The 25085-nt window shown below is 42.3% G+C and overlaps 1 protein-coding gene across 2 annotated transcripts in view; it reads left to right on the top strand.

Annotated features, from left to right (window-relative positions):
- The window catches only part of LOC121537245 (probable G-protein coupled receptor 153), a 75282-nt gene that overhangs the window by 14360 nt on the left and 35837 nt on the right, over positions 1-25085 (top strand). For both annotated transcript variants that reach the window (XM_045207169.1, XM_045207170.1), the window contains exons 2-3: positions 17746-18422; positions 23888-24317. In XM_045207169.1, coding sequence (XP_045063104.1) covers positions 18034-18422; positions 23888-24317 — 819 coding nt within the window. In that variant the 5' untranslated portion in view covers positions 17746-18033. The remainder of the gene's footprint in view (positions 1-17745; positions 18423-23887; positions 24318-25085) is intronic.

Here is a 25085-nt window from a genome sequence, read left to right as displayed (position 1 = left end):
TTTTAGAATAAGGTTGTAATGTAACAAAATGTGGAAAAAGTCAAGGCGTCTGAATACTTTCCGAATGCACTGTATGTGTGTGTTGGGGTGTCAGTGTAAGTATGTGTGAGTGTGTGGGTAGAGTCCAGTGCAAGAGAGTTAGTGCAAAAAAGGGTCAATGCAGGTAGTCCCGATAGCCATTTATTGAGCTATTTAGCAGTCTTATGGCTTGGGGTTAGAAGCTGTTCAGGGTCCTGTTGGTTCCAAACTTGGTGCACTGGTACTGCTTGCCGTGCGGTAGCAGAGAGAACAGTCCATGGCTTGGGTGGCTGGAGTCTTTGAAAAATGTTTGGGCATTGTCTTCTTCAAATTGGGTTGCCTATGGTTTGTAAACCAAAGACTAAGGTAATATCCAGGAGCCAAGACCAATATTTATACCAGGACATTGTTCCCAAGTTCCAGACCTAGCAAGTTGAGAGCATGACAAGTTAAAGACCAAATGTATGTGGTCTTGTGGGTCTCAAGACCAAGACCACTAGATCAAGAGTCCAAGGGCTCTTTCTTCAATTGTAGGAAACTCAAGTAGAGTAAACTCGAGCACAGTACAGTAGAGCGTGGTACAGTATAGTAGAGTACAGTAAAATACAATAGAGTAGTTTACAGTACAGTATAGGGGTGTGAACGTTTAAACGTTAAAATGTTTGAACGAAATTGGGATGTTAACAGAAAAATAATCCCTAACCGAAAAACAATGTTGTTGTTTTTTTCTTCCACAAAATTAAAATCCCAGTGCAGTTATCACTAAACTACCACTAACAGGTCCCAATCATCATAATAAAGGGGGGAATTTTTTTTAAACAAATGCCTAACGCAGCAATGCTGTAACGTTAGGAGATATGCATGTTTCAAATTATTTGCCACAGATATAAAGCGCTCCGCACGTTATCGCCGTTAAATTGGAAAAGTGGCAGACAGCAGAGAACAGCCTGCTCTGCCCTGAGTTAGTATATATCGAGTCTGCTGCTGCACTGTGCTTTTAGCTGACCCAATGTTACAACGATTGTAAACATGCTGAAGTACGGACTGACTGCTGGGAACATGTCTAAAACTTCATCAGCAAGCTGTGAAACTATTGTAAATGAGTGACAAGCTACACACTGTTTATCAGTGCTGTGCCCAACATCCAAACACTCTTAGAGAAAAGGTGCTATACACATAGGACAACCCTTTGAATAAACCTTTTTTGGTTGCAGGTAGAACCCTTTTGGGTTCCATGTAGAACCTTTTCTACAGAGGGTTCTACATGGAACCCAAAAGGGTTCTACCTGGAGCCAAAAAGGATTCTACCTGCAACCAAAAAGGGTTCTCCTATGGGGACAGCCGAATAACCCTTTTGGGTGTAGCTAGCTAGCTAAAGTTCCATCCCTGTGTTGCAGGTTAGCGTTTTTTGTCATGAATCTTGTTCTGGAGGCAGCTCTGCAGTGTGGCCACTAGCTGGAACAGCCACAAAATCATTACATTGGATTTTAAACCTAATCCTAACCTTAACCCTAACCTTAACCACACTGCTAACCCTAACCTTAAATTAAGACCAAAAAGCAAATATTTGTTTTCATGAATTCTTACAATATCTATAGCGAATCTTGACTTTGCAGCTGACCTATCTAAGGGGAAATCGCTCATTTACATTTTAGTCATTTAGCAGACACTCTTATCCAGAGCGACTTACAGTTAGTGAGTGCATACATTATTTTTTAATTTTTCATACTGGTCCCCCGTGGGAATCAAACCCACAAACCTGGCGTTGCAAAGGTGGGACAGGATTTTTTTTGGGAAATATTTTTTTTAATAAACAAAACTAATTAGATCAGTATCTTTCAATGTAATAACTGAACAACTCAAGATGTTGGAGTGAAATAATAGTGTTAAAAAAATACAAAAATCATGAATTGCCATATTTTCAAACAGCCACCTCTCAATAGAAATAAGTGGATAAACAATGACTTTGTACTATATTCATTTAACAATGAATATGTGTTTGTTATTGCCTTGGATTGTATTAGAACATATCATGATGTAAATACATTTTTTAAGTTTGGAGACTTTTTTAAACGGTTTTTAAAAATAGTTTTTTTGAGGTGGGACTGCAATTTGCACCACTTCTGTAGAATTATCCATATAGTAGTACAGTAGTTTTATTTTATTTACCCCAAACATATTTGGTTTTAATATACAGTACCAGTCAAAGGTCTGGACACACCTACTCATTCCAGGGTTTTTCTTAATTTTTACTATTTTCTACATTGTAGAATAATAGTGAAGACATCAAAACTGTGAAATAACACATATGGAATCATGTGGTAACCAAAAAAGTGTTAAACAAATCAAAATATATTTTATATTTAAGATTCTTCAAAGTAGCCACCATTTGCCTTGATGACAGCTTTGCACACTCTTGGCATTCTCTCAACCAGCTTCATGAGGTAGTCACCTGGAATGCATTTCAATTAACAGGTGTGCCTTGTTAAAAGTTAATTTGTGGAATTTCTTTCCTTCTTAATGTGTTTGAGCCAATCAGTTGTGTTGTGACAAGGTAGGGGTGGTATACAGAAGATAGCCCTATTTGGTAAAAGACCAAGTCCATATTATAGCAAGAACTGCTCAAATAAGCAAAGAGAAACAACAGTCTCTCATTACTTTAAGACATGAAGGTCAGTCAATCTGGAACATTTCAAGAACTTTGAACGTTTCTTCCTGTGCAGTCGCAAAAACCATCAAGCTCTATGATGAAACTGGCTCTCATGAGGACCGCCACAGGAAAGGAAGACACAGAGTTACCTCTGCTGCAGAGGATAAGTTCATTAGAGTTACCAGCCTCAGAAATTGCAGCCCAAATAAATGCTTCACAGAGTTCAAGTAACAGACACATCTCAACATCAACTGTTCAGAGGAGACTGCGTGAATCAGGCCTTCATGGTCGAATTGCTGCAAAGAAACCACTATTAAAGGACACCGATAAGAAAAAGAGACTTGCTTGAGCCAAGAAACACGAGCAATGGACATTAGACTGGTGGAAATCTGTCCTTTGGTCTGATGAATCCAAATTGGAGGTTTTTGGTTCCAACCACCATGTCTTTGTGAGACGCTGAGTAGGTGAACGGATGATCTCCGCATATGTGGTTCCCTCCGTGAACCATGGAGGAAGAGGTGTGATGGTGTGGGGGTGCTTTGCTGGCGACACTGTCAGTGATTTATTTAGAATTCAAGGCACACTTAACCAGCATGGCTACCACAGCATTCTGCAGCGAAACGCCATCCCATCTGGTTTGCGCTTATTGGGACTATCATTTGTCTTTCAACAGGACAATGACCCAAAACACACCTCCAGGCTGTGTAAGGGCTATTTGACCAAGAAGGAGAGTGATGGAGTGCTGCATCAGATGACCTGGCCTCCACAATCTCCCGACCTCAACCCAATTGAGATGGTTTAGGATGAGTTGGACCGCAGAGTGAAGGAAAGCAGCCAACAAGTGCTCAGCATATGTGGGAACTCCTTCAAGACTGTTGGAAAAGCATTCCAGGTGAAGCTGGTTGAGAGAATGCCAAGAGTGTGCAAAGCTGTCATCAAGGCAAAGGGTGGCTACTTTGAAGAATCTCAAATATATAGTATATTTTGATTTGTTTAACATTTGTTTGGTCACTACAGGAATCCATATGTGTTATTTCATAGTTTTGATGTCTTCACTATTATTCTACAATGTAAAAAAATTAAGAAAAGCCCTTTAATGAGTAGGTGTGTCCAAACATTTGACTGGTCACTGTATATGGTTTTATTTTATGTATTTTGTATTTTTATAGCACCTTGCACTTTCACACTTTGCTTTCTTTTGAGCATGGATTCAATTTTGTATATTATTTTTGCATCTCGGCCTCCTTAGGTTATTCCTTTTCATGGTTTTGAGTCCGAATACCTTTTGAAGCAGAACATGCTTTTGCTCTGTGCAAAGTTGAGGATTTGATCATTAATTTACTGTCAGCATGTCTTCAGCACGACCTCCAGTCCATAATAATAATACTTCATCAACCTGTAATGAAGTGTTGCCGATCATTCCGCATCAGAGATATCATATTGGGATAATAGTTTATCACAAGTTGATTATTCGTCGTTCACTGAAGATGAGTCCGATAGATTGCATCTTGGCTTCTGAAGGACTAGCTCATCCCTCACATGATGAGAGTGCTATGTCTTCACATCTGCTGCCTGCCTCCCTGCCTGTAGTGGATGTCTCAGCGGGCCACGCCAGCTGTAATTCCTAAACTGTCTCTGACTCCCCCATCCTGGAGACAGGCTTTGTACTTCATGACACTACACTATTCTGCACTTTTCCAAAAGGGGAAGATTAGTTAATACCTCGGAATAGTAAGCCCCACTCTGCTTCCATTCAGGCCCAGTCGCTCACATGGACAATTGGAGTGTTAGATAACTTCCAGTAACAGATAATGCTGATGATGGCCTTGTACAGACTTGAAAAATAAAATGTCACCTCTAAAGATGTCACGATTGTACTATGTATGTACAGTTGAAGTCGGAAGTTTACATACACTTAGGTTGGAGTCATTAAAACTCGTTTTTCAACCACTCCACAAATGTCTTGTTAACAAACTATAGTTTTGGCAAGTCGGTTAGGACATCTACTTTGTGCATGACACAAGTAATTTATCCAACAATTGTTTACAGAAAGATTATTTCACTTATAATTCACTGTATCACAATTCCAGTGGGTCAGAAGTTTACATACACTTTTTTTTATTTTTTTTATTTCACCTTTATTTAACCAGGTAAGCCAGTTGAGAACAGGTTCTCATTTACAACTGCGACCTGGCCAAGATAAAGCAAAGTAGTGCAATAAAAACAACACAGAGTTACATATGGGGTAAAAAAAACATAAAGTCAGAAATACAACAGAAAATATATATACAGTGTGTGCAAATGTAGCAAGTTATGGAGGTAAGGCAATAAATAGGCTATAGTGCAGAATAATTACAATAGTATTAACACTGGAATGCTAGATGTGCAAGAGATGATGTGCAAATAGAGATACTGGGGTGCAAAAGAGCAAAATAAATAACAATATAGGGATGAGGTAGTTGGGTGGGCTAATTTCAGATGGGCTGTGTACAGGTGCAGTGATCGGTAAGGTGCTCTGACAACTGATGCTTAAAGTTATTGAGGGAGATAAGAGTCTCCAGCTTCAGAGATTTTTGCAATTCGTTCCAGTCATTGGCAGCAGAGAAGCACTAAGTTGACTGTGCCTTTAAACAGCTTGGAAAATTCCAGAAAATGATGTCATGGCTTTAGAAGCTTCTGATAGGCTAATTGACATCATTTGAGTCAATTGGAGGTGTACCTATGGATGTATTTCAAGGCCTACCTTCAAACTCAGTGCCTCTTTGCTTGACATCATGGGAAAATCAAAAGAAATCAGCCAAAATATTGTAGACCTCCACAAGTCTGGTTCATCCTTGGGAGAAGTTCCAAATGCCTGAAGGTACCACGTTCATCTGTACAAACAATAGTACGCAAGTATAAACACCATGGGACCACGCAGCCGTCATACCGCTCAGGAAGGAGACGCATTCTGTCTCCTAGAGATGAACGTACTTTGGTGCGAAAGTGCAATCAATCCGAGAACAACAGCAAAGGACCTTGTGAAGATGCTGGAGGAAACAGGTACAAAAGTATCTATATCCTCAGTAAAACGAGTCCTATATCGACATAACCTGAAAGGCCGCTCAGCAAGGAAGAAACCACTGCTCCAAAACCACCATAAAAAAGCTAGACTACGGTTTGCAACTGCACATGGGGACAAAGATCGTACTTTTTGGAGAAATGTCCTCTGGTCTGATGAAACAAAAATAGAACTGTTTGGCCATAATGACCATCGTTATGTTTGGAGGAAAAAGGGGATGTCTTGCAAGCCGAAGAACACCATCCCAACCGTGAAGCACGGGGGTGGCAGCATCATGCTGTGGGGGGTGCTTTGCTGCAGGAGGGACTGGTGCACTTCACAAAATAGATGGCATCATGAGGAAGGAAAATTATGTGGATATATTGAAGCAACATATCAAGACATCAGTCAGGAAGTTAAAGCTTGGTCGCAAATGGGTCTTCCAAATGGACAATGACCCCAAGCATACTTCCAAAGTTGTGGCAAAATGGCTTAAGGACAACAAAGTCAAGGTATTGGAGTGGCCATCACAAAGCCCTGACCTCAATCCTATAGAACATTTGTGGGCAGAACTGAAAAGGTGTGTGCGAGCAAGGAGGCCTACAAACCTGACTCAGTTACACCAGCTCTGTCAGGAGGAATGGGCCAAAATTCAACCAACTTATTGTGGGAAGCTTGTGGAAGGCTACCTGAAACGTTTGACCCAAGTTAAACAATTTAAAGGCAATGCTACCAAATACTAATTGAGTGTATGTAAACTTCTGCCCCACTGGGAATGTGATGAAATAAATAAAAGCGGAAATAGATCATTCTCTCTACTATTATTCTGACATTTCACATTCTTAAAATAAAGTGGTGATCCTAACTGACCTGAGACAGGGACTTTTTACTAGGATTAAATGTCAGGAATTGTGAAAAACAGAGTTTAAATGTATTTGGCAAGGTCTATGTAAACTTCCGACTTCAATTGTACATGGTCTGAGAGACCCTATGACCTAACCTGTGTCATTGATAAATTGGAGACCTGTGTCTCTTAAACAACACAGTAAAAACAGGCGAAGGGTAATCTGATCCTAGATCTTTCATTCAGGGCAACTTCTGAGTAATCTCTACTATATCTAGCCTTCATGATAATCTCATAAGCATGTCATTATACTCCATAACATGTGACTTATGTCAGTAAGCTGCCATTAGTTATAAGTCATATTTGTCAGCGTTTGTGACATTATTCAGACTCATATTTACATTGTATTTACATTTCAGCAATACATCTTATTAACTTCCTAATAGGAAGGTTTTCAATCGATGTTACCACAAAATGGGAATTCCAGCTTGGAACCACTCCCTGACTATACAAGCGACTCCTCTTTTTGAGTGTGGCATTGTGCTATTTTGGCCCACTTCCGGAGCGGTAGGAAAAAGCTCTCTTTGGACGACCAGAGCCTCTCAGTGACTTAATGAGTCTCTACTGGGGCCAAAGCAATGTGCTTGTTAGGTTTTAGCGTTGCGAGGCTTCATGGCTACGGGGGTGTGCAGGCGGCGCTTCCGGGGTGGACGCCGGCCTGCTGTGGCGCGGAGCGTTCGTCTCTCCGACAGCTCTGGAGAGACCAACGCTCTCGGCCTAGGCCGATGCGTCATGCTGATTGGCGGCAAGGCACCGGGGGCCTGTGCAGTTCTCCCACCCCAACTCACAAACCGATGGGGAGATGTAGGACAGCATCACACACACACACCTCTGTTCTGTCTCTCCAAACACACTGACCTGTCTATCTGTCGGTCTCCTATCCTTTTATGATATACTGTCTCCATCAATCTACTTTATATTCTCTCTCTCTTTCTCTCTCTCTCTCTCTCATTCACTTACACACTTATTCACTTACTCATTCTATCTCTCTCTATATACAGTGCCTTGCAAAAGTATTCATCCCCCTTGGCATTTTTCCTATTTTGTTACATTACAACCTGTAATTAAATTTATTTTTATTTGGATTTCATGTAATGGACATACACAAAATAGTCAAAATTGGTGAATTGAAATGAAAAAATTACTTATTCAAAAAATTCTCAAAAATAAATAACGGAAAAGTGGTGCGTGCATATGTATTCCCCCCATTTGCTATGAAGCCCCTAAGTAAGATCTGGTGCAACCAATTACCTTCATAAGTCACATAATTAGTTAAATAAAGTCCACCTGTGTGCAATCTAAGTCACAATCTAAGATCTGTCACATGATCTCAGTATATAGACACCTGTTCTGAAAGGCCCCAGAGTCTGCAACGCCACTAAGCAAGGGGCACCACCAAGCAAACGGCACCATGAAGACCAAGGAGCTCTCCAAACAGGTCAGGGACAAAGTTGTGAAGAAGTACAGATCAGGGTTGGGTTATAAAAAAATATCAGAAACTTTGAACATCCCACGGAGCACCATTAAATCCATTATTAAAAAATTGAAAGAATATGGCACCACAACAAACCTGACAAGAGAGGGCCGCCCACCAAAACTCACAGACCAGGCAAGGAGGGCATTAATCAGAGAGGCAACAAAGATACCAAAGATAACCCTGAAGGAGCTGCAAAGCTCCACAGAGCGGAGATTGGAGTATCTGTCCATAGGACCACTTTAAGCCATACACTCCACAGAGCTGGGCTTTACGCAAGAGTGGCCAAAAGGCATGTGGGAGACTCCCCCAAACATATGGAAGAAGGTACTCTGGTCAGATGAGACAAAAATTGAGCTTTTTGGCCATCAAGGAAAACGCTATGTCTGGCGCAAACCCAACAACTCTCATCACCCTGAGAACACCATCCCCACAGTGAAGCATGGTGGTGGCAGCATCATGCTGTGGGGATGTTTTTCATCGGCAGGGACTGGGAAACTGGTCAGAATTGAAGGAGTGATGGATGGCGCTAAATACAGGGAAATTCTTGAGGGAAACCTGTTTCAGTCTTCCAGAGATTTGAGACTGGGACGGAGGTTCACCTTCCAGCAGGACAATGACCCTAAGCATACTGCTAAAGCAACACTTGAGTGGTTTAAGGGGAAACATTTAAATGTATTGGAATGGCCTAGTCAAAGCCCAGACCTCAATCCAATTGAGAATCTGTGGTATGACTTCAAGATTGCTGTACACCAGTGGAACCCATCCAACTTGAAGGAGCTGGAGCAGTTTTGCCTTGAAGAATGGGCAAATATCCCAGTGGCTAGATGTGCCAAGCTTATAGAGAAATACCCCAAGAGACTTGCAGCTGTAATTGCTGCAAAAGGTGGCTCTACAAAGTATTGACTTTGGGGGCGGGGGTGAATAGTTATGCACACTCAAGTTTTCTGTTTTTTTTGTCTTATTTCTTGTTTGTTTCACACACAAACAATGTTGCATCTTCAAAGTGGTAGGCATGTTGTGTAAATCAAATGATACAAAACCCCCCAAAAACTCAATTTTAATTCCAGGTTGTAAGGCAACAAAATAGGAAAAATGCCAAGGGGGGTGAATACTTTCGCAAGCCACTGTATATATCTACAGTATCTATCTACAGTATCTATCTATCTCTGTCTGTGATGATGTGATGCATGCTGTAGTCCCCCCTGTTTCTCACTAAGCTTCACTGACAGATTTGCAAAGCACTAAATTACTCATCCAAAGAGTAGGAGGACATGGGACTAAATGTAGGTTCCTTATGCAACACTTCATTGAAATTATTTTGATAGGCTACTAGGCTTCCATATTGCCACAAACAACGCTGGCATTGTATTTATTTGTTTAATGAAGTGGACAATGTGTTGGACAGTATGTTTAAATGACAGATACAGCATAATTTGATACATCATTTGGCATCACTCTGTATCTGGTTCTTATATCGGTGCAAGTACTGCAATTGATTTAATCTATACTCAGTGATATTATGGCTCGCCAGCATTTTCCTTGGAACATAGCCATATGTAAACTGTATATTTATGTAATGACTTGTTGATTAAGCAGGTCCACTGACTGGAAATGTTGATGAAGCCAGACTGATATCTGATGATTTATGTGTGAGTTTGTGGACTTTGGCTTTGGGGGATGTTTGGCCTGCAGACTTGGGCTGGCGCCTTGCTGCTTTGGCAATGTCGCCGGCCCACAAAGGTCTAGAGAAAAACTGAAACATGGACAAAGAGGAGACTTTTAAATAGTACTTTGACAGTCCACCAGAGTTGGAAATTCTACCTTAAGCTCCCGAATGGCTCAGACAGACACCATAAATTGGGAGCACAGATTCAGCTGCAGTACAGCGCCCCTGGAACTATGTAAGGCTTAAGTGACTTGCTCAAATGCAGGAGAGGCTATCTTGGATCTACCTTGCGGTGGCCAATTAATCTCCCCTATTGTCCAGCACGGGATTCAAACTGGCAACCTTCTGGCTACTGGTCCACTTATCTAACCTCTGAACTACCTACTCCCCGAGATCAGAGGAGATGTGAAGGAGGAAGCACCCCACTAGAACTGAAGCTACACAATGAGAACTTAGCTAATACCTCATGTGTCTGTCCACTCCCTTCCATATCTCTGAAAGAGCCTGTCAAAAACAGACCAGGCTAAAAAAGATTGTAGACAAACAATATGTGTAACTTTGACAAATGACTTACAAACTATACTGAACAAAAACATAAACGCAACATGTAAAGTGTTGGTCCCATGTTTCATGAGCTGAAATAAAAGATCCCAGAAATGTACCATACACACAAAAAGCGTATTTATCAAAATTTTTGTGCACGTGTTTACATCCCTGTTAGTGAGCATTTATCCTTTGCCAAGATCATCCATCCACTGACAGGTGTGTCATATCAAGAAGCTGATTAAACAGCATGATCATTACACAGGTGCACCTTGTGCTGGGGACAATAAAATGCCACTTTAAAATGTGCAGTTTTGTCACACAACACAATGCCACAGAATGTCCAACCGGCCTCACAACCACAGACCACGTGTAACCACGCCAGCCCAGGACCTCCACATCTGGCTTCTTCACCTGCAGTATTGTCTGAGACCAGCCACCCGGACAGCTGATGAAACTGAGGAGTATGTCTGTCTGTAATAAAGCCCTTTTGTGGGGAAATATTCATTCTGATTGGCTGGGCCAGCTCCCCAATGGGTGGGCCGATGCCCTCCCAGGCCCACCCATGGCTGCGAACCCTGCCCAGTCATGTGAAATCCATAGATTAGGGCCTAATGAATTTATTTCAATTTACTGATTTCCTTATATGAACTGTAACTCAGTAAAATCGTTGAAATTGTTGCATGTTGCGTTTTATATTTTTGTTCAGTATAATATTGCTTAATTGCTGCTATCACAATAATTCCAAACCACGATTTGGTTTGAATTATGCTCTAAGTGCATCTCATGGGTAAGTTTGGGAGGCAGCTGTGACCTGGCCATTTGGATAAGGCTGGGTTTACATCATTATGAATGTCTTAGCCTTCTGCTGATGAAAGGCCTCCAATGGCTCCAGCCTGTCTGTAAACTCAATTTATTAGGTGGCACCACTTGCCCCTTTTCGCTTATGCTATTGATCATCATCAATCTCTACAGGAAAACACAAGAATCTCTGGGAATGCTTTTAGCTGGCTTTCTCCATTACCTGATTCACACTATAGGGCTGATATTTTCAGCACGGTTCCAGTAACTATGGTGGATGTATAACAAGGCCAGCCCAGTATAGCTCGGTTTGGCTCGGCTTGGTTGGCCCTATAATGGAATTCAGGCTGCCCTGTGGCTGAACCTGTGCTGCTTTCAGCCTATTGTTTGTGTGATGTGTCGGAGGGTTGGGTATACTATGACAGCAAAAAGACATGCCCAGAGTTGTAGGGAGAGTTCCCCAGAGTCAGATGAACTCATGAATACAATTTTTATGTTTCAGCCTGCAGTTGCTAACTAGTGTTAGCGCAATTGCTTACTAGCGTTAACGCAATGACTAGAAGTCTACAGGAACAGCTAGCATGTTGTAGACTGCTAGTTAACATTGGCTCTCAAAACTACCTCTAACTTCCTTCATACTGGAAGCAGATACATAAAAATGGTATCCACACGTTCATCTAACTGGGGAAAATCCAAAACTATCCCTTTAAGCACCGTTCCCCATTTTGGCATGGTTTCCATGGTTATTACTATACAATGCATAAGAGGCATAACTGTTTTTTTATTTTTTATTTTTTTTTTTTTTTTTTTTTTTGGTCATTTAGCAGACGCTCTTATCCAGAGCGACTTACAGGAGCAATTAGGGTTAAGTGCCTTGCTCAAGGGCACATCGACAGATTTTTCACCTAGTCGGCTTGGGGATTAGAACTAGCGACCTTTCGGTTACTGGCACAACGCTCTTAACCACTAAGCTACCTGCCGCCCTGTGATGTGTGATCTTTCACCATAGCCACTAATCTGACACTGAATTGTCAGTGGACATTAATGTTGATCTTAAAATGTTTTTGCCTGATTCCGTTTAGTTTTTTTTCCCCAAATTCTGTTTTCTCTGTTTTCTTTCTCCAGGTTTCCGTTTAGAACTGTTTAAAAAAAAAATAATCTCAAAATCACACATTTTAAATACAAAAACAACTAAATTGGATGTTATAAGTCCACAACAATGATTAAACCACATCAGGAGACCACTTTTGAGGTCTGGGAAAAACGTGAGAAATTTATATTTTTTTGTGCAGTTACCCTTTAATTCCAGTGTCACCTAGCAAGAGGCAGCTTTTAGCAGTGTTTTTGTAGTGCACACGTGATGGTAGAATCTGCAAAACAAAAACACACTGGATTGATGCAAATAATAATTATATCATTCTGCCAGGTAAGCATAGGCAACGTTTAATTGAGAAGGTTTTTGGGAAAGCCTTTCCATCTACCAGAATATTTTTCATTAGCATCATCGCTAACGCCTACACAAACTGTGTAGAACCGCGCACTGCACATACACAGATGGGGAATTCTCCTTGCCTCTTCAGAAGGTTGCAGGAAATGTGACCCAGCTAGTACATTTGGTTCCTTTTGGTTTCCCATTAGTTCTGGGAACAAAGCCATAAGTGTCCCGACTGGTAAAACTGAACGTTTTTTCATCATTCTGCAAACAGAAGTGAACATTTTGCCTGTTCTGGGAACGTACATTTTTTAGGTTGCAGGGAGGTTCTGAGAATGTTTTTCTATGATTCCCTGAAAGTTTTCCTTGGAGGTTTTATTAACATTTTGAGAATGGAAATGATAGGTTATTTGAATTAAATAACGTTTTGAGAACATGTTTCAATAAGACTTTTAATATCATTGCTAGCTTAGTTTGGGTTAACTATTTTGAACTCCAAGCAAAGATAGGACACGTAGAAACCTGCAGAAAACGTTATGCTGAAGTACTGAAATTCCCACAGAAGAACGTTGTTTCTAACGTTCTGTTAACATAACCTTAAATAGAACCATAAGGAAACCTGTAGAAAATGTTAGGTGTGTTAGCTTGGGCTGGGGCAACAGTGTGATACCAATCAGGCCTCCAAGGACTGGAGTTGCCCATCCCTGCTTTAAATAGAACCTTGAGGAGAAACCTATAGGAAACGTTATGCTGAAGTACAGAAATTCCCACCTAAGAAACATGGTTCTCTGAACGTTATGTGCTAGCTGGGTATCCTGCACAATTCCCAGAACATTGTATGCAAAATAACCATAGGACAACCAAGCTCTCACCAAGCTCTAAGAAACATATGGTTCTCAGAACGTTATATGCTAGCTGGGGAATCACTGATGCATTCCGCTAATACATTGTCAATACATTTAGTTGATTCCCTACTAAGTTCAGTACAGTTTTGAATATTGTTGAATTCTGTTTTTATGTCTAGATTCCATGATTCCGTCCGCGATCTCCGTATTGCAGATTTTATAAAGCCCTATAGAGCACCACAGTGGTGGTGTCGTAATAACCTTAAAACCTAGCGGTCAAACAGGGAAATGGTTCCAATCATTTTTTGACCATTCATTTTCCCCATAGGGGATTATAGAAACCAATTGCCTCTAGTTTATTGTGGTGCCAGATACAATCTGAGAGAGAGAAATAAGAGGTGAAAGTAGGTGGGATGGCAGCAGTCTATCATACATAATAATAAACCTGGAGAACAGTCATTAAACTTTCCTGATAGCAAGGCCTGGATAGACTATGAACTGGAACTAAAGGAATGTGTAAGACTTATTGCAAATGCTTACTGCAACCTGCCCAGATGTCTTAACAGTATACGTGACTGGAAATATTTTCTCAAATTAACTGAATATTAATGTCAACTTCAGAATTCAATTGTGTGTTGACAATCCCTACAGCAAGCTAAGCGGGCTACCATCGCAAACAGTCTGTTTTGCTCATCTACTTTATAGTGGGCCATCAACAGCAAACCGACACAACTAACAGTGGCATGCTGACTGTTAGTTACTATGGTATACTGTTGGGGTGTTGTAATTGGTAGAAGCTTCAGGTAAATTAAGACATCCTGGGATTCGTCACCATCTTTCTAGTGGATAGCAACAATATCTTGAGCAGTATTGCAATAATCTTCCACTTATTTTGCAGGTTGATGTTTATTGGAATTAGTCTTGTCCTGGAGGCAGAACTGAGCAATTCCCGCTAGATGGGCCAGCTACAAATTCAAAATTGGCTATATTGTATAAATTCATGAAAGCAAAAAATAGCTTTTTGATGTGAATTTAAGGTTAGGGTTAGGCACTAGGGTTAGCAGTGTGGTTAAGGTTGGAGTTAAGGTTAGGGTTAGGTTTCAAATCAGATTTTATGACATAGTGGCTGTGCCAGCTAGTGACCACTCTGCAGAGCTGTGTCCAGAACAAGATTAATGACGAGAAACGCTAACCTGCATTTATTTCCTGTACCTGGGGCTTCTTCCAATTAGTAACATCATGCAGCGCTAGCAGTACACTACCATATCGGCTGTCATCAGTAGGCCTGGGAATTGCCAAGGACCTCAATATACATTATTATCACGATACTTAGGTGCTGATACGATATGTTGCGATTCTATAAATATCACGATAAATGTACAATTCTATAAGTATTGCGATATATACTGTATATATATTTATTTATTTTGAGAATCGTTACTTGGAGTCATAGAATAAATATAATCTCGTCAAAAATTATATTGCGATACTCTAATGTATCGATTTTTCCCACCATCACTAGTCATCAGTATAATGACAAGGTTCTGACATTGACTTGCCTGCAGTGGTGTGCTGTCTCATAACCAGCCGTGGAGCAATAAGTGCTTGCTAAATGGGAATTCAGTCAAATATCAACCAAAAGTTTAAGTTAATCTGATGTCTTTACCCAGTAGTTTCCCTTAGTGTAGAATGTAGTTGGTTGATTGATTGAGTGATTGATTGATTTAGATTATTAAAAGCACAGTACTCTGTATCATAACATAAACTACAGTGAGGGAAAAAAGTATTTGATCCCCTGCTGATTTTGTACGTTTGCCCACTGACAAATACATTATCAGTCTATAATTTTAATGGTAGGTTTATTTGAACAGTGAGAGACAGAATAACAACAAAAAATCCAGAAAAACACATGTCAAAAATTTTATAAATTGATTTGCATTTTAATGAGGGAAATAAGTATTTGACCCCTCTGCAAAACATGACTTAGTACTTGGTGGCAAAAACCTTGTTGGCAATCACAGAGGTCAGACGTTTCTTGTAGTTGGCCACCAGGTTTGCACACATCTCAGGAGGGATTTTGTCCCACTCCTCTTTGCAGATCTTCTCCAAGTCATTAAGGTTTCGAGGCTGACGTTTGGTAACTCGAACCTTCTGCTCCCTCCACACATTTTCTATGGGATTAAGGTCTGGAGACTGGCTAAACCACTCCAGGACCTTAATGTGCTACTTCTTGAGCCACTCCTTTGTTGCCTTGGCCGTGTGTTTTGAGTCATTGTCATGCTGGAATACCCATCCACGATCCATTTTCAATGCCCTGGCTGAGGGAAGGAGGTTCTCACCCAAGATTTGACGGTACATGGCCCCGTCCATCGTCCCTTTGATGCGGTGAAGTTGTCCTGTCCCCTTAGCAGAAAAACACCCCCAAAGCATAATGTTTCCACCTCCATGTTTGAAGGTGGGGATGGTGTTCTTGGGGTCATAGGCAGCATTCCTCCTCCTCCAAACACGGCGAGTTGAGTTGATGCCAAAGAGCTCCATTTTGGTCTCATCTGACCACAACACTTTCACCCAGTTCTCCTTTGAATCATTGGCAAACTTCAGACGGGCATGTATATGTGCTTTCTTGAGCAGGGGGACCTTGTGGGCGCTGCAGGATTTCAGTCCTTCACGGTGTAGTGTGTTACCAATTGTTTTCTTGGTGACTATGGTCCCAGCTGCCTTGAGATCATTGACAAGATCCTCCCGTGTAGTTATGGGCTGATTCCTCACTGTTCTCATGATCATTGCAACTCCACGAGGTGAGATCTTGCATGGAGCCCCAGGCCGAGGGAGATTGACAGGTCTTTTGTGTTTCTTCCATTTGCGAATAATCGCACCAACTGTTGTCACCTTCACACCAAGCTGCTTGGCGATGGTCTTGTAGCCCATTCCAGCCTTGTGTAGGTCTACAATCTTGTCCCTGACATCCTTGGAGAGCTCTTTGGTCTTGGCCATGGTGGAGAGTTTGGAATCTGATTGATTGATCGCTTCTGTGGACAGGTGTCTTTTATACAGGTAACAAGCTGAGATTAGGAGCACTCCCTTTAAGAGTGTGCTCCTAATCTCAGCTCGTTACCTGTATAAAAGACACCTGGGAGCCAGAAATCTTTCTGATTGAGAGGGGATCAAATACTTATTTTCCTCATTAAAAAGCAAATCAATTTATAACATTTTTGACATGTGTTTTTCTGGATTTTTTTGTTGTTATTCTGTCTCTCACTGTTCAAATAAACCTACCATTAAAATTATAGACTGATCATTTATTTGTCAGTGGGCAAATGTATAAAATCAGCAGGGGATCAAATACTTTTTTCCCTCACTGTATATATATACAAAAGATGAAAGCCCAAACCGAAAGCTAGAGCCACAACAACAATGCAACAGCTGTTGGAGGCAGGAGCTCGGATAAGTTGGCTAGCCTTTGTACGAGAGGCCTGAGCGATGACGTGTCACTCATTTTGAGTGTCCCTCCTCGGGGTATGGCCCAGAGCACATCACTCTCCGGACAACAAAACTGACAGGAAATAGAAGTGAATTGACAACACTCTCCAGCTGCGACAAGTGTTTTACGCTTCACTGTGGTGTGGGGGAAAACTGATCTCCGTTGTGTATTCTCTCTAGCCAGGGCAATTTGACTGAGAAAATAGCTTTGAATGCTGATCAAAGAGCATAGTGCAGTGTACACACACCTGCAGATGGCTGATGTGAAAAGAGTGCCAAGTGGATTTCTTTTGGGCTGTCATTATGCTGTTCATACAGACATTTTATGGAAAACAGGGAGTTGTCATATGTCCTATTACCATACTGGCCATATCTATTACTGGGAATACATGTGATAAAAATGTATTCAATACAGTAGCATATTGATATGACTTTACAGCACCGCCAGTTTGAATCAGGAGCAAGAATTGGGTTTTGTGTTACTGGCACCATTTCATTATTTCCAGATGGTGAAATTCCCCAAGGTGGGGCTAATTGCAGGACATGGCAGTGGATGGTGAAGCCTACCTTAGAGCATCAGTAACCTACCGTATAGTCTAGTTTTGGATTCAGCCAATGAACCTAATAGATGGTCCAAATTGTAAACACTGCTGGAGTGAGTGGTCAAATTCTCTTTGGTTGCACATGAGATTAACCTGCCTTCACTTGCACCATGTTCACCATAAGTGTTTTACAATGAGTAGCCTATCAGTTGATTGTTAAAATTGAATTGGAATTGTTATGTATTGAAGTAATGTGAATTTTAGGCTCTGGTAAACTAATACTTCTTTATCATCTCTCTTTGTATCCTTCTCCCCTCCTCTTTTCTCTTCCTTCTCACCATCTCCAGGCCTGTTAGCGACAGGGCTTGGCCACTCCTCCCCAGTCTCTCCCCCTCCTTCACCCTCCCCTTCTACTCCTTCTCTCCTGCTGCTGCCACCACCATGCCCTCTGTCCCCTGCTGCACCACCTATCCTGTGAAAAGTGCCTGTCCGCCCCGGTAGGATGCCCGACTCGCCCTGCTGTGCCCTGCGCCCCCTCCTGCCCGCCTCCACAACCACCACTACCACCGCCGTTACCTCCTCCTCCGCTGTACCCTCTCCTCTCACCACAACAGCTGCCACCGCTCCGCCCCCCGATGGCGTCGTCCCCGCGCTCCGCCATGGATGAGGATGAGGTGAGCGAAGTGATCAGCACCAACGCGCTGGCCTGGCTGGTGTGCTCGGGCGTGTCCATCCTGGCTAACGCCTGGGGCATCCTGAGCGTCAGCGCCAAGCAGAAGAAGTGGAAGCCGCTGGAGTTCCTCATCTGCACGCTGGCCGGCACGCACATCCTCAACATGGCCATCCCCATCACCATGTATTGCGTGATCACACTGCGTCGACAGCACTCCAGCTACCAGTGGAACGAGGGTCTGTGCAAGGTGTTCGTGTCCACCTTCTACACACTGACGCTGGTCACCTGCTTCTCGGTCACCTCACTCTCCTACCACCGCATGTGGATGGTGCGCTGGCCCGTCAACTACAGGTATGTGTGGGGAAGAGCTGGCGTCTAGTTTGACTGCTTCTCTCTTGCTGTGTGCTGCTGCGGGTGGGTGGACTCTCTTGTGTGAGTGTCCCGTATCTGTTCAACTGGTTTCTTTTTTTTTAATAATATATTTTATTTTATTTTTTCATTTTTTACTCCATATACAAACTTAAACATACAAACAATAACATACAGACGCACACAAACAATGACTACATTTGTTCGGCTGGTTTCTACAGATGCTGTGAAAAATTGCACGACCAAAAGAAAAGTGAAAAGGCATACAGTGCATTCAGAAAGTATTCAGACCCCTTTACTTTTTCCACATTTTGTCACATTACAGCCTTATTCTAAAATTGATTAAATTACATTTTTTCCTCATCAATCTACACACAATACCCAATAATGACAAAGCGAAAACAGGTTTTTCTAAATGTTTCCAAATGTATAAAAAATTTAAAACAGAAATATTTATTTACATAAGTATTCAGACCCTTTGCTATGACACTCAAAATTGAGCTCAGGTGCATCCTGTTTCCATTGATCATCCTTTCTACAACTTGATTGGAGTCCACCTGTGGTAAATTCAATTAATTGGACATGATTTGGAAAGGCTCACACCTTTCTATATAATGTCCCACAGTTGACAGTGCCAGAGCAAAAACCAAGCCATGGGGTCGAAGGAATTGTCCGTAGAGCTCCGAGACAGGATTGTGTTGAGGCACAGATCTGGGGAAGGGTACCAAAAAATGTCTGCAGCATTGAAGGTCCCCAAGAACACAGTGGCCTCCATCATCCTTAAATGGAAGAAGTATGGAACCACCAAGACTCTTCCTAGAGCTGGCCGCCTGGCCAAACTGAGCAATCGGGGGAGAAGGGCCTTGGTCAGGGAGGTGACCAAGAACCCGATGGTCACTCTGACAGAGCTCTAGAATTCTGCTGTGGAGATGGGAGAACCTTCCAGAAGGACAACCATCTCTGCAGCACTCCACCAATCAGGCCTTTTGGTAGAGTGGCCAGACGGAAGCCACTCCTCAGTAAAAGGCACATGACAGCCTGCTTGGAGTTTGCCAAAAGGCACCTAAAGGACTCTCAGACCTTGAGAAACAAGATTATCTGGTCTGATGAAACCAACGTTGAACTCTTTGGCCTGAATGCCAAGCGTCACATCTGGAGGAAACCTGGCACCATCCCTACGGTGAAGCATGGTGGTGGCAGCATCCTGCTGTGGGGATGATCTTTAGCAGCAGGGACTGGGAGACTAGTCAGGATCGAGGGAAAGATGAACAGAGGAAAGTACAGAGAGATCCGTGATGAAAACCTGCTCCAGAGTGCTCAGGACCTCAGACTGGGGCAAAGGTTCACCTTGCAACAGGACAACGGCCCTAAGCACACAGCCAAGACAACGCAGGAGTGGCTTCGGGACAAGTCTCTGAATGTCCTTGAGTGGCCCAGCCAGAGCCCGGACTTGAACCCGATCGAACATCTCTGGAGAGACCTGAAAATAGCTGTACAGCGACGCTCCCCATCCAACCTGACAGAGCTTGAGAGGATCTGCAGAGAAGAATGGGAGAAAATCCCCAAATTATAGCGTCATACCCAAGAAGACTCGAGGCTGTAAACGCTACCAAAGGTGCTTCAACAAAGTACTGAGTAAAGGGTCTGAATACTTATGTACTGTAAATGTGATATTTCAACAACCCCCCAATTTTTTTTGCTTTGTCATTATGAGATATTGAGTGGACATTGATGATGGATTAAAAAAAATACATTTTAGAATAAGGCTGTAACACAACAAAATGTGGAAAAAGTCAAGGGGTCTGAAGTGGTGCTAAGACCTGTCTTAATGGAAGTTACATAATGTTGGGAGATCGGACAATGATGTAAAGCAAAAATAGGAAAGGTGCAGTATAATTGGTAGACATTGTTACATAGTAATTACAACCGTTATACCTGTTTGTGGGATTGTAAAATTACATTCTGTCACGCATTAGATAAACCACAAATTATTCATGACCTTTCGGTAGTCTAGAATTAGCGTAATCTACATTGTGAGTTTATTTGCAAATCTACTAACATCTAGCTACAACAACAGTTACACAGTAAATGTTGTTTTTGTAGAATACTTTCTAGTAATTCAATGCAGCCTCCCTCTGACAAAGCATTCAGCTACAGCGACATAATATAATTCAGCCAAATATAGCCTAGCCTACAATATCTCTCCCCCCAGAGCACATAGCCATACTCATCCTTTCCAACCATGCCAATCATCATATCAAAATTGATTGCGTGTCTGATGGACTTGGATTCATAGGGTTAGAGAAACGGGAGAGTTAGTGATGCGTTCCCAGTGAATTCACTCTATCCTGGACACATCTGTTGGTGTGGAATCCAGGTAATCCCGTGTGGGACTAGACTTGCTAGACTGTGAGAGCATCCGCTGCTCCACTTCCATCCAGCTCCATCTGGCTTCCACAACCATCAGAAGTAATGTGATCCTTGATGGCGCTACTTGAACAACACAGGAACCATGAATTAGGGACAAAGCCGGAAGTCCAGCTCTTCTGAATTATCTATTCTGTGCCAACTGTCTCTGTGCCATTTCTACCTTACGTGCCCCTCAATAAAGATGTTTCAAATCTCAGACCTACAAGTACATTGTAGGACTAGAAGTAACCTGGCTGCATTTTAAAGCCACAATTTGTAACTTGCTTGTCAACTGCGGTTCGGTTTTCATAACAATCATTTGTAGATGAATGCATCTCAAGAGCGGTGTAATTGCAGGCCAAGTGCACATGAAACAAACACATTTTAGTGTGCAAAAACTGTACTGCAAACCAAATGAGTTTGGGGGTATCAAACCAGCTTGAGAGTAACATTTCAACCACTTTGAAACTAAACGCCATTTTAGAATGTCAGAATCAGCCCAATGAAGACAGGGAGATATATACTGTGTGTTGATGACAATGATATTAATCAAATAGTGTGTATTTATAAGGATTCTCTAAATAGCCCTTTCTGTGCACAGATAATAACTTATTCTAGCTCCTATTGTCAAATAATCTAGAGATGTCCAGATCATAGTTAACGAGGCCAATTTTCGGGCTCAGCAAAGACACGTTTTTTGCCAAAAAATACAATTAACAAAATTTTTGTTTACCCCAAAAAGTGTCCTCAATTATCTTTGCCTAATATAATTTCAGAGTAGCTGAAGCTATGGGTTTGTGTCCAAACAAATCATCCCAAATTGTTGTGAAACTTGTGTACAGATTCTCTCTCTCTCCCTCTCTTGCTCTCTCTCTCAAAAAAGAGAGAGGGGGGATAGAGAAAGAGCGAGCAAGAGTCAGTTATAGACCTGAAGCTTGATTCACAGTAACATTATCCATCTTCTGTCCCCTAAAGTCATATTTTTTCTCACCCCGCCCCCATAAAGACCCTCGCGCATTTTCTCCAGCTCCTTTTAACACCAATGTAATTCCACACGTAACCTCTATTCATCTTTAATCTGAAACAGACCCATTTTTCCCTTTTGAATGCACATGGCCGCCTCCTATACCTGACGTGAACATACGGAAGGCCTGAATTATGAATTTTGCCATTGTACTGGAAACAAACGTTCAGCATCTGTTCTCATCAGCCAGTGCTCACTATCTCTCAGGAGTTTTTTCTCTCTCTCTTCTCTTCCTCCCTCTCTTTTTCTAGTAATAGATTCAAGCAGCTTGATGACGTAAATCTCTCTCTTTGCTCCCACCTCAGGCACTTTGGGGAAAGGCTAGCGATCTGTGACTCGCAGCAGCAAAGAGACCCACTTCTTTAGCACAGAGATAAAGGCAGATTAACGCAAACATGGCGGACCCAGGGCTGCTGCCTTTTACTATGCATTGTTCCAATAGCCCTGCATACATGTAGCACAGACCAATTCAAAATCTACCATTTTGTAATACTGTATACTTTGCTTCATTTGGTGAGGTTGGTGTCATTCTCTGTGCAAAGACACACGTACAATGTCTCTGTGAAGCGAGGGAGATTAATCAAAGGATGTGAATGAGGGTAAGAGGAGAGAAGAGAAGAGGGGGATGGACGAGGCTGGCTTTGATTGGTTGATCTCTCCCCTGAAGGACAGTTTGGGTTTACCGCCAAAACTCCTCTCGGAGTGGTAGGCTTTGGGGGTTGGAGGAGGGGGATCCTCAGCTGGAGTAAACTCTGAAAATCTGTCTAAATACTCTTAAGTCCCTTGATACCGTAGCCACTTTTTAAAAACAACCACAAAAAAATCATACAATCGGTTATCCATAAGTAAGCTACCCAATTGTGGCCTTTGCGACACACACTGTCTCATGATGTCTTCAATTCTTTGTAGTTTAGTCAATGAATTTCAGGTCTCTGTTTAATCAAACTGGCATTGGTGTATTTAGACAGTGGCTCGAATCATGGTCAAATAAAATCACATAATTATTTTGGGTACATTAAAAACACTGCTGCTTCCTGAGACTCCACTCACAGGTAGATGCTTTTAAGTGTAAGGGCTTAATTCAATCCGTAAAGCTGAAGTGTTACTGATTCTGTGATAGAAATGTAAAGGTAATTTCCGATTGAGCCAAGATATGCAGTGTTTACCGTGAATGTGGTCTTCGCTAATGCGGGAACATTGCCTTTAAATTTCAATCACGCTGTAAAGCTGAACTTCCGCGATGCGGATTGAATAGACCCCAAATAAGTGCAGCAGTTTTTAAACCATGACACTGCATCAACATTGCTCCGGCAGGTTTTTGTGCAGTTCAACTTTGTAAATGTGCTTTCATGTGCTGCAACTGTGTGTGCGTCTTAGTTCAGGTAAAGCCTGTGTCGCCTCTCGTAGATGTTAAAAGGAAAAACGCCCCAGCCTCCTGCAGTATTTTTTTATTTGTGCCGTGCACATAGAAAATGAATACTGCCAGAGGCCACTAACACTCTGAGCAAATTGCTGGCTTATAACAATTACTTAGAGGTGAGGGGGAACCCTTTAAATAGACCAAAGGGCATGGCAATGATCTGGTTCATCAACCAACCATTTCCATTGATTTCCTCGCCTACTCTTTATCCAATTGAATGATGTTATTCATAGAATTATATTGAAAGATTTGCATTAAGTAAGTCTATTCATGTAATATTGATTTGATCATAATCTAATTCTTCCAGACAGATCCTTATAATATCATGAAGCTCAAGGAGTTGTTTAGATTTGTGGCGGTTTTATTATCGTGCCCTCTGTTGATGTGGAGTAGATCTTCAAACATCCCCCCTCCTCTTCCTCCCCCAAGTTGAGTCTAATAATAGGAATCCAGTAGGAATTAGACATCACTTTGCAAGCCATGTGGAGTGTGGCTTGCAGAGCCAGGAGTTTCAGACCGCTGTGTTAGGGAATAACTATGCCATCAAAGATAGGATTACGTTATTTACAATCCCCCTCTTCCTCCCCCATGTAGGTTGAGTAACACCAAGAAGCAGGCGGTGCACACGGTGATGGGCATCTGGATGGTGTCCTTCATCCTGTCCACGCTGCCCGCCGTGGGCTGGCACGACACCATCGACCGCTTCTATGCCCGCGACTGCCGCTTCATCGTCACGGAGATCGGCCTGGGCTTCGGCGTGTGCTTCCTGCTGCTGATTGGCGGCAGCGTGGCCATGGGCATCATCTGCATCGGCATTGCCCTCTTCCAGACCTTCGCCATCCACGCGGGCCACAAGGCCGACAAGAACAAGTTCAACGTGCCCACCATCGTGGTGGAGGACGCTCAGGGCAAGCGGCGCTCGTCCATCGACGGCTCGGAATCGCTCAAGACCTCGCTGCAGATCACCTACCTGATCAGCGGCATCGTCTTCATTTATGACTTCCTCACCGGCTTCCCCATCCTGGTGAGTTTAGTTTCAAGTTTTAATAGTGGTATGTACAGGATACACATGGTATACACCGTCCAACGAAATGCTTACTTGCAGGTTCCCTCTCGATAACGTAACAACAATAAGAAATAATAAAAGATAAGAATAAGAATAACCAGTAAATGGCTCTCTGGTAGAATAGAATAAAACATTTAGCATAAGTATAAATACAGGAAGGCACTCAACAATTGATAGTAGAATATTTACACGCACCGTTTTGAGTGGATGTCCTGGAGGGCCTTGCGATTGTGGGCGGAGCAGTTTCCATACCAGGCCGTGATGCAGCCGGTCAGGACGCTCTTGATGGTGCAGCGGTAGTATTTGGAGAGGACCCGGGGACATGCCAAATTTCTTTAGCCAACTTAGGAAGTAGAGGCGGTGTTGTGCCATCTTGACAAGAGTGGTTGTGTTGTGGTCGTGTTGTTTTCACAGTTCAAATTGTGTGTGTCTGTGTGTGTGTGTTTGTGTGCAGAACATGAAGGGGTTTGATGCAGTCTTTCCCCATAGTCCCCCCCACACCCTCTCTGGCACCAAAATTGTCACTTGAACCAATAGAAGACAAACGCCTTCAGTTTGGGGGGGGGGGGGGCAAGTCCGCCCCACCTATGCAGTGGTGGGGGAAAAACAGGTTAGATGTATTGGATGGTTATACAACTACAACTAAATAACACAAATAATAATAATACATAAAAACTCAGTTATACAAGCCTTGCAGGTGGTGGTTTGAATTATAGAGCTGTTGTG

The sequence above is a fragment of the Coregonus clupeaformis genome, chromosome 24, assembly GCF_020615455.1.
Source record: "Coregonus clupeaformis isolate EN_2021a chromosome 24, ASM2061545v1, whole genome shotgun sequence".
Lineage (NCBI taxonomy): Eukaryota > Metazoa > Chordata > Actinopteri > Salmoniformes > Salmonidae > Coregonus > Coregonus clupeaformis.
Note: the sequence above shows the minus strand (reverse complement) of the source record. Positions and strands in the feature narration are given on the sequence as shown.